Source organism: Rhincodon typus, unplaced genomic scaffold (assembly GCF_021869965.1).
Source record: "Rhincodon typus isolate 14 unplaced genomic scaffold, sRhiTyp1.1 hic_rhity00000680, whole genome shotgun sequence".
NCBI lineage: Eukaryota > Metazoa > Chordata > Chondrichthyes > Orectolobiformes > Rhincodontidae > Rhincodon > Rhincodon typus.
In genome coordinates this window covers 21,266-31,908 of record NW_025966318.1, presented here as the reverse complement: position 1 = coordinate 31,908, position 10,643 = coordinate 21,266, and the positions used below count along the sequence as shown (strand labels likewise).

General features: G+C 38.3%; 1 protein-coding gene across 1 annotated transcript in view; it reads left to right on the top strand.

The window, feature by feature from the left end:
• Positions 1–8,614: 8,614 nt before the first annotated feature.
• LOC109936718 (ras-related protein Rab-40C) overlaps positions 8,615–10,643 on the top strand; it is a gene marked incomplete at its 5' end in the record, with an annotated part of 23,294 nt that continues 21,265 nt past the window's right edge. Inside the window, one exon of the mRNA XM_048621455.1 lies at positions 8,615–8,682. Coding sequence (XP_048477412.1) covers positions 8,615–8,682 — 68 coding nt within the window. The remainder of the gene's footprint in view (positions 8,683–10,643) is intronic.

Below are 10,643 nucleotides of genomic sequence, written 5' to 3'. Positions count from 1 at the left end.
TCTCTGCTAAAATTGAAATTTGGTTTTATTTTTAATTCAAGAAAGTGTTTTTGAATTTTAAAAAAAATTGGATGATGTTTGTGGCACTCTGCCAAAATGTTAAGAGTGCAAAATTTACATTCCTATTGAAAGAAACACCTGAAGAAGGAGAGAGGCTCTGAAAGCTTGTGTTTTCAAATAAACCTGCTGGACTGTAACCTGGTGTTGTGATTTCTGACTGGGTCCACCCCAGTCCAACACTGGCAACTCCATCATGACTTAAAAGAATTTGGTTATAATTTTGTAATCATCTAGATCTGTTAAATACAGGCTGGCAAGGAGAAGAAAGCAAGGCTGATTACTTGCACAGCCAGAGCATTTAAGTGCCTATATAGCAAAATACTGAAATCTTCTAGTTTCAATAGTGCTTTTCTGAAGCAATTTCTGTCTTAATTGGGCTTGTTTATCAATGTACATTTTAAAAAGATTGTGCAGTTGCTGTTTTATAGTTTGGGCATTGTCAATCACTATATGGAAATTGTCTCCACATCAGTGTGAAGCCAGAACGATCTTTTTCAATAGGTGAGAATATATTTGCATTTTGACCGATGCTGCCCGTAGTTGACATTTTTGATGCTTGTGTGGTGGTGATGAAAGGTAGGTGACTGAAGGCTGGTGTAGTCAATATTGTCAGAATACAGCTGATCAGTCACATGGTATGAGTAACTGAGATTTGTGTTCAATGTAAGAAAACTGCTTTTAGTTAATTTTGACTTTCACCCTAGAGAGGACAAGTGCAGTGTGATTTAATGTTTCAAAATTTCCCTCATTCTTTTTATGGATCTTGACCACCTTTTCAGCAGATGGAATAATCTTCCTTCCATTAAGAGCAGAATTGCCTCTGCCTTTGTTTTTAGCCATGTGGAATGTGGGGTTGATCTACCAGCACCTGTCAAATGGAAGTTGAGTTGAATTTTAATCACTTGGGGATGTGGGTGTCACTGGCTGGTCCAGCACTTATTACCTGTCTGTAGTTACCCATGAGAAGATGGTGGTGAGCTGCTGCTTTGAACAGCTGCAGTCAACATGCTGTAGATTGACCCACTATGCCAGACAATGAAGTTGTAGAATGTTTGTGTTTGAGTACAGTTTTGCCACTCTCTCCAGCCCATAGCATGTCATGGATGCCCAGTCTTGAGTTACCGGATCAGTTTGAAGTCTGTCCATTTTGGCACCTCGGCCAGTTTATACAGCTGTAGATTTGAGATTTCTAATACCAATGTAGTAACAATGAGCAATTCGGACCATCTCAATCCATAGATACCTATTGTTCTAAGGCCCATCTTCATTAGAACTGGAAGATCTTTGCAGTTAACAGCCAAAGGAGCCGGAGTTAATCCCTGAAAGTGATAGTGATGTAATGTAAAATGAAGTTAATGACACCACAAAAAGCAATGTGGTGACAGGAGCCTGAAATGGTTACAATTAGATATCAGAAGGGGAAGCTTTGCAAATTTTGTAAATCTTGGCCCGACTGAGAATGTTGCAGAGAAGATTTTTGGCAGGAGTGATCTGCCCACCCCTCTTCCATTTCCAGTGACCCTAGTGTAGTCATCCTTCAGTTCAAAAACATGCCTGAGATAAAGGGAGTGCTGGTAAGGCCTCAAGTTGTTAAACTAATGTTAGGGCTATAAAGTACCTAATAGAAAGATGAAGTACTGTTCTTCAAATATGACAGTTTAACTAGGTCAGTATAGTAGACAGGACAGAAGGTTAAATTGGGATTGAGAATTGAGTTGAATGGTAATTTGATGAATAAGTGCTTTAGTCTCCTCAGTTTGGAGAGGACGATACAATGAGTAGCAAACGCAATTTACTAAGCTTGAGGTAAATTTGCTGTTTCATGTGGAAGAAGTGTTTGGAACCCTGGATGTTGAGGAGGGAGAAAATGAATGGGCGGTTGTAGCATTGTCTGAACTTGCATGGAAAGGTGTTTGCCAAAGGAGAGCTGGTGGAAACGTAGACTGTTACCACAGAAGGATTGGTCTGTTTGCAATACTGAAAGTGGGAAGAAGGTACTAATATATTACCAGATTGGAGGTGGCAGAAACAGCATATGAAAAGTGGCTTTCTGTGTTTGATCTCCGGTGTGAAATGTCTCTCTTGCCAGTGAGTGCTTATTTTAACCAAAAATTTAGTCTTCAAGTGACAATATTTAATGGAAGTTTTGTGCTGCATTTCTTCTCTTCCCCCACCTCACCCTCCTCATTCTCAATCCCCCGTTTGCTTGCATGAACTTCTGTTTCTTGGTCTACTTCTTATCTTGACATGGTTTCAGTATTCAGAGACACAAGTAGCTCATCACCATCTCGAGGCTTGGGGGTAGACAGTAAGTACTGGATTCTTTTTAGGATATTTAGGAGTCTAATCATAGTTGTTTCTTCCTAAATTGCTTGTCACAAAGATTTTGGGTTCTAAAGAAAGAAACTGACTACAGTAAAACCAAAGTAGAGGAAGTGGAAAGAATCTCTATCCTGTGGAAAACAGGATGCTTGTGCATTAAAATCGTAGCCTGTCATAATTTTGGTATTTTTAATGGCAGTGTAATACAATAAGTTGAATTCTCTTCCTTTTATTCTCTACCTTTCATTGGTTTTACTGGTTTGTGATGGGAAATTGAAGTTGGTGCATTCTTGATCGCTTTAGACAATGAGAATTTCCATTGCTGTTGTAGGTAGTGGTCTGAAAATTCTTTACCTGATGGCTGTTGATGTTCTGGACTATAGCCTAGAGTGAGGAAAATAGTAAATTTATGTATGTGGACAAAGCTTAGTTTCTGGATATACAAACTATCAGGACATGGTATAAATAAGTGGATATATTTTCTTGCAGGATGAAAATGGAATTAGCTTAATGTAATGTTTTATGTTACATTTTAACAGCACAAATAGGCCATTCAGCCCAGCCAGTCATGCTAGTGTTTATGCTCTGCTTTAATCTCCTCCACCTTTTGATTAAATAGTGGTTGTTAGACAGTGAAGATTCTTCACAAGGGGGATGATATCCCAAGCTTTCTTTACAAATCAAAAGTTCTATAATCTACCTAAGAGAACTTAATTCAAATTTATAAAAGACCCACAAATTACACCTGTTAGTTTGCCTGTTTTCTAACCAGTCACCTGGTAGAGTTCTGGTAGCAAATATTTGTATATTTGAGGAACGAATTAGGATAAAGTCCAGCTTCCTGCCAAAAAACATTCTTTCGTTATTTGGTGGAGAGCTGCGTGGGATTGTGCTGTTTATACCAAATAACATGTCGAGAGCTCCATGTTTAGAGTTACTTGACTGATGTGGGCTTCCTTGAAATTGAAAACGGCTGATGCTAAAATGCCTAGCTCAACGGAAATAAGGAAAATTGAGGGTCTCATGGAATTTACACGTGAACTACTCCTGTAAGCTAAATAAAGGACTGTGTACTGTTAGACTGGATGAACAAGAATCTTCTCTGATAGAATGCTGAACTTTTCAGAGGAGGATTTGGGAGAGGAACTTGATTGAATCCAGTGTTTTAATACAGCTGTAACTGTTATATTTGTCTACCTGTCTGTTAATTCTATGTACATGTTTCAAGTTGTGCTGTATTGATCCAGAGGTATTTGTGCATAAATCAGGTTTTAAATTGCTTACAGTAAATGGAATTTGTACATACTTGATGCATTGCTTTGTTCTAAATTGCATTCTCCCTATGGTGTTGAATAATTCAGAGGATTAATAATTCAAGACTATTCCCTGCATTTTTCTGGAACGTTGCAGTGGAGACAATAGTTTTTAATGATCCACTTTGAAATAGAAAAGAGGCTAAATGTCATTAATCAAATCATTGAATCCCTGAAGTTCAAGTTTATTTTCCTTGATCTCCACGCAATTGCTTGGTTTTTTGTTTGTATATAATTACTAGCTTTACTAGTGAGCCAGTAATCTCAAAACAAAATCTTAAGATTTATTCATTTTAGTTTTTAAAATGTCTTTTACTCCCACTGGTATGAACTACAAACTGTGTTTAAATTTCACAATGTCAATGATGCCAATTTTTTAAAAAATTCCAAGAATCGGATCAAACAATAAAGTTCACTTCAGGCTTTGACATGATGAATGAGCAATCCTTCCATTTAGCTTCAATCAACCAGTTTTATAAATTTATAACAAAATAAAGGTTTTCTGTAATGGTCAAAGGAGAATTTTAACTGTCAAAGATCCAGTTGTGCAATGTGGTCCATTTACATTGGACACATGATGTCAAGTAAGGTACAAAGTGTTGTGAAAATAGTAAAATTCTGATTCTTTGAATAAGATTGATTTGTAATATAATTAACTACAGCTTTCATGTCAGTCACTTCATGAGGAGAAAGTTTGCCTGCAATTCTATACTAAATTTTAACTATGGACATAATGGGAGCTATAAAGACCTTTAAAAATGTAGGGTAAAATTGTACAAAGAATAGCACACTCCAATGTCACTGTTTGGACTTTTTGCTTTTTCTGAGGGTATGGTGCCATTAGTAACTCTCCTAAAACAGATCGTAATGCGTTTGTGAAGAAAGGGCCTTCCTCATCATAAGCTTTTTAGTTTATGAATGTAGTGCCTGTGTTGATCCTAGCATGCGTAATGGAAATTAATGCAAAAGATGGCTACAGGCACATCTCAAAAATAAGCAAATGCTATAATCCTAAAGTGTCTTTTATAAGAAGCAGCTGGAAACATGTAAGATACTCTGATTTTGGGAAATTGTTGTCAACAGGCAGTTCTTGAACTGCAAGTTTACTGTTCCTGCCAAATGGTTTTGGCTTCAATATTTGACCTACACAATGCATAAAATATTTTCCAATAAGCTAAAGCTAAAACCTATTAGCTATTTTCAGTGGTCAATGCCAACAGAAGATGTTACAAGTAACTCCACTTGGCCATCTTGCATAGTAGACAATTTAAAGCAGTCAAATGAATGATACATTTATACGAGTGACCTTCCTTTGATTGTCAAGCCAAGAAGAAGGGTAATACCTGAAACTTTTGACTTCTCCTTTCCTCCAGATGCTGTCTGGCTTGCTGTGTTCTTCCAGCCTCCTATTTGTCTAAGCTCATTCTAAACCTTGCTTGCTGTTACCTGCGGGCCTGTTCATATTTGCAGTCTCAACTCATTATACAACAAAGCTGCTTTATTTCTCCATTTTAGATGCATAATAAATTCTTCTGAACTGATAGTAATGAAGCCATTTCTGTGTCTAACACAAAGTAGAATTGAAAGTATCCAATTGATCCTAGGATCAATAATGTAATTAGTGCCTGGAACTGACCCTGTGTATTGTGGCTGCTGCAAGAACAAAGGCTGTCAGCTGGGACATTGTCCTGTGAAAATGGATCTCAACTCTAGATATTTCATCTTCTATTTGAACTACAGCAAAAACACTGCTTCTGTTGGTGTTCTGTGGCTTGCACTATAGTAAAATATTGTGGTAACTTCCCCTCTTTAGCTACCAGTCATTTAATACAGAACTAGGCACATGTATCAAAGTATGTATGCACTAAAGCATACTGAAATTTCTTCAGAGATAGTAGGAACTGCTGATGCTGGAGAATCTGAGATAACAAGGTGTAGAGCTGGATGAACACAGCAGGCCAAGTAGCATCAGAGAAGCAGGAAAGCTGACATTTCGGGTCTGGACCCTTCAGAAATGGGGAAGGGGAAGGGGAAGGGGATTCTTGGTATGTTTTATCACAGATTTGAAAATTGTTATGTCAGTACATGAGTCTATCCTTATTCAAGTTACAAGATTTTCCACACTAATTTTCTCAAATCAGATGTTGCTCACAGTTTTTGGATGTTTGATCAGGCAGGAGCTATTACATCATGTGGGATACATAATCCTCCTCATGTGGATCTTTCAGACCAGAAAGTATGTTCGTGTGTGTCCACGTGTCATGTGTCTGAACAGGTTGATTACAAGTAATGTAGAATGTACTTGTGCATTTTGATCTGAAGCTCACGCATCTTGTATGTTAAAGAATATAGCACTGTATTTAACAACCAAGAGCGAAATGTCTACTTCTTATGCTAAGAATTTTTCAGTTACATGGGTTACAAGTGACTTGTGTTTCACAAGTATTTTGAGGCAAGTGATATTTGTGCTCATCCTTTCTGGAAGTGCTAGTTGATTTGCAGTGAGGTTAACAGAGCATTTGGGATGTTGGTGAACAGCAGGGCTAATAATCTTGTCTCCTTAATTAATGCAACAATTACAACGGTTAAGGAATTGGCAGTTTAGCACTCGATCATGTGCAAGAAAGTGTAATTTTTGCTGAAGGAACATAGTGCACACTCCTATGTGTAGGACAGCCTCCTGCCAATTGCAGATGCTGCCTATTTCAACCCCCATTCTAGTAGGTGCATTCTTGTTTTGGAATGATTTCCATGACCTTTTTTTGTTTTGGTGCTGTTAAGTTACTACTGCATTAGCAGTGTGCCAGACTCTAGTTTGTTTCAAAGCTTTCACCACTGCCTGAGTTTTTTATGATGCTGTACAGTGCAATTGTTGGTTGTTGATAGCTCTGACTTGCAGTAACTGGCTGAGATGCACAGCTTTCAACCTATATGCATCTGACTGACCTTTACTTATTCAGCCGGCTTGTCGTCTCCCAGACGAGTCCCCCCGGCCCCAGCATCTGTCTTAAAATGGGAGACCCCTTAATTTTAAACTGTTCCCCCTACTTCCAGTCTCCCCAAGGGGAACCAACGTCTCCACATCCACATTGGCAATTCCCCTAAGGATTTTACATATTTCAGTAATTTGTTCTTCAAATTACATTGCTGTAGGCCCAGCCTTTCCTCGCAAGAGAACATTTTCATCCCTGGACTCGGTCAAGCCAATCTTTCTCAATAAAGGAACAACCTGTACATAGTTCTTCAGTGCACTAGAAGAACACTTCTGGGCCTACTGCCATAAAACTTCTGTACTTTTTTATTACTTTCCATTTGCTGAATCACTTGCTGAATCTGCATACTAACTTTGGAATTCAATTACCAGGGTATTCTGATCTCTCTGAACTAGAGTTCTGCAATCTTCATTTAAACAATACTGATTTTTCTATTCATCCTGCAAGTTGGTCATGTTTACATTCTCCCATATTACACTTGTCTGCCAACCATCAGCTTAATTTATAACTTGATTATGATTATCCTTCAACTGAATTGCCAGTCAGTTTCAATTCATAGACTGTAGAAACTTGAATAACTGTCAATTTCTTTGACCATCAAAGAAAAGTTGACATTGCATTCCAGGGCTTTTTTGAGGCTGACTGTAGAGGAACACAAACTATCCAGAGATTTGGGGCATATCTTAATACAAGTTGTAGCATTTTGTTTGCTAATTTTCTTTGTCTGGTAACTGTGTGCACATTTAACTCTCGTTTGCTAGAATACTCTGGGTCTGTTAACTGTCCTGTTGAAAGAGGATTTGGAGATTGAAAGAATCTTGCTCTGTAGGCTCCTTTTTAATCTCCTCTTCACAGCTTGCTTTCCTACCTATCTTTTTGTCATGTAGCAACCGTGCTGTCAATCTTCTTTTTATCCAAATCATTATATCAATTGTAAAGAGTTGATGCCTCAGCACCAGCCCCTGTGCACACCACTCTTGACATTCTACCAGTCTTAAAAAGAAGACCACCATTCCTAGTTTCTGCTTTCTGTTTGCAAGCCAATGCCAACTTTGCCCATTTATCACAAGCTTTTTTTATTTTCTGCAATAACATTTGCTATGAAACCTTATCAGATGCCTCTGGAAATCGAAAAGCAATATGACCTTTATCTACAGTGCAAGTTACTACTTTTGAAGAACTCCAATGAATTTAAACTAAACTAAAACTTGAGAATCTGTTTGGACTAGCTATAATCTTTGCAGTCGCCCTGGTTCAAGTGGACCAATTGGTTTTTCAGGTGAGTGCCATCAAGTATGCTTGCAGGAATTCCTTTTATAGGGCTTAAAGGAGAATCCTGCAATGAAGTAACTTGCATTAAGAAGCTAGATAAAATAAATACACCAATAAACTGAGAATACTGCAAGTGCTAGAAATCTGAAATAAGAACAGGAAATGCTGGAGAAACTCTATAGGTCTGACCATATCTGTGGAGAGAAAAACAGTTAATGTTTTGAGTCCCATAATGACCCTTCTTCATAGCAGGACATCGGCCACCTCTTTGCTTCCCTTACCCACTATAACCACCTCTGATCTTTCTGCATTCCACTTTTTTCTTGCGTCTAACCCAATGCTCCATCCTAGTGAAATGGTTGTGCAGTCACCAGGAAAGCTTCTGCGTAGTAATTGTCATGCTGCTGCGTGACTTCAGCTTCTGGAAGCTGATGCTGCGTGTGGGACTCCAAGGTGCCCACAGAATGAGAAGTTGGAGACAATGTTGCCTTAAACCTGCTGATAAGGTTGGCACAGTTGTTACCAGGTCTGACCAAAATTGAAAATGTTATCAGATTTTTAGAACATTGTTGTATTTATGCGATTTCTTATCAAGTTACAATGTTGAAGTCAAATAATGAAATAAGATAGAATTGTTCAGATTTTTAATTTTCTCTTTCAGGAATTGACTACAAGACCACTACAATCCTGCTGGATGGCAGGCGTGTAAAGCTAGAGCTCTGGTAAGCTTTTAATATTGTTTTTATAATGTGATATTGCTGATGATTGTGGCTATACTGTGTAGGTTTGTTATTTCCAGAATATTGACGAGGGTGTTCAATCTATATCTTCTGTCTTCCCACAGGTATTGGCCACTTAGTTAAATCAAGGAATGAATGCAATGATTAGTTTATCTTTTTCTAGAATCTTTCTTCCTCATAGGGTTATGTGTTTGCTTTCAGTCAAACTAATTCCTAAATGTCTGTCATTATTCATAATCCATATTTTCTGCTAAACACCGTTTTTTCCTAATCCATTCCAGCCAATCCTTATTCAAGTTTAGTACAGTTGTTTCCAGCCCAAATTCTTAACACTCAACCTGAATGTTGCGTTGCAGCATGTTATGGGCACTGTTCCCTAGGGGATCTTTTACTACAAGGACTGAATTAAACCTGCTTCAGTACACATTATCAGATCTAAAACAGCCTAATTCGTGTTTGGATCCACAACATTTTGTTGTAGGGAACTGTCCCAAATATACCTTATCAATTCTTCCTTTAGTTACCTCTGACATTTTGGTTTTTTTTCCCAAGAAGATTAAAGTAACCCATGATTAATGTGCTACTTTTTTAATATGCTGTCATTATCTCCTGATTTTATTCTGTCCTACAGTATTGTTAGTTATTCTGTAAATACTTCCACCAGTGTTGTCTTTCCCTTGTAATTTCGTACTACTTCCTATACATTTTCCACATTATCTGATGCAAGATCATTACTTGTTATCAAACTTAACATCTTGTGCTATCAAAGCTATTCTTTCCTTTTTCTGTCTGTCCATTCACATACCCTTGAATATTCATTTCCCAGCTTTAATCCAGTGTAATCATGATTTCATAATGGCTATAAAATTAAACCCATTAACACCTGTTTAAATCCATTATTTTGTGATAAATACAGCATGAATTTAAGCAAAAATCCAATAATTTAGCCTTTTATAGCACTTTTATCCCTCTCGAACCTGTTTGCAGTTTTTTAATATTCATTCAGTATGTCTTTGCCTGACCCCCACTGTATCCAATCTCCTAGTCTCGGTGTGTCTCTGTCTGTGTAATTATACTGTCCTGCCAGGACTGTTCTTGTTTTCTGCTTGGTTCGTTCATCTTCCCTGCAGTTCCCACTCTCGTGTGCACAGCTTGCAAGAACCTTGTAACTGAGTAATTACAAGGGCCAAGAGGCCAGTTGCATACTGCACCCAAGTCCCTGTAACTGCCTTGTAGTCACACTCTCCTGTCCCTGATCACAGACTAAATTTGAATTACTTAATCAGTCTGAGAGATGCAACTGCCCCTGGGGACAGTGTCCAGGTAGCTTTCCCATTTGTGGCCTAATGTCAGTGGCTAGGACTCCAGCTCCTCACTCATTACTGTGTGACTATCCTTTTTTCTCAAAGATGGCCATGGATTCGGAGAATTCAGTGACAGTGGCTCAGTGGTTAGCACTGTTGCCTTAGTGCCAGGGATCCAGCCTTGGGCGACTGTGTGGTGTTCGCACATTCTTCCTGTGTCTGTATGCTGCCGTTTCCTCCCACAGTCCAAAGCTGCGCAGGTTAGGCAGATTAGCTATGCTGAATTACCCTATAGTGTGCATGCTCAGGTAAATGTGGGATTATGGGGATAGGGTGGATGTACTTTGGAGGGTCAGTGCAGACTCTGTGGACCAAATACCCCCTAAATATGTCAGCTGATATTTAAAATTGTAGAATCCCTACAGTGCAGTTAAAGACCATTAATTGGTACAAATTTGAACTTTCAGAAGTTTGTTTCATGTTGTGCACGTGTATTGTTGGTTGGGAAGACTTTTTTTTTCTATTGAAACACTGCATTTAGAGCTCACATTTCCCAATAGAGTGCAACTCTATTGCTGACAGGAGGTGGTGCTACTATTATTACTATTATTACTATTATTACTATTATTACTATTATTA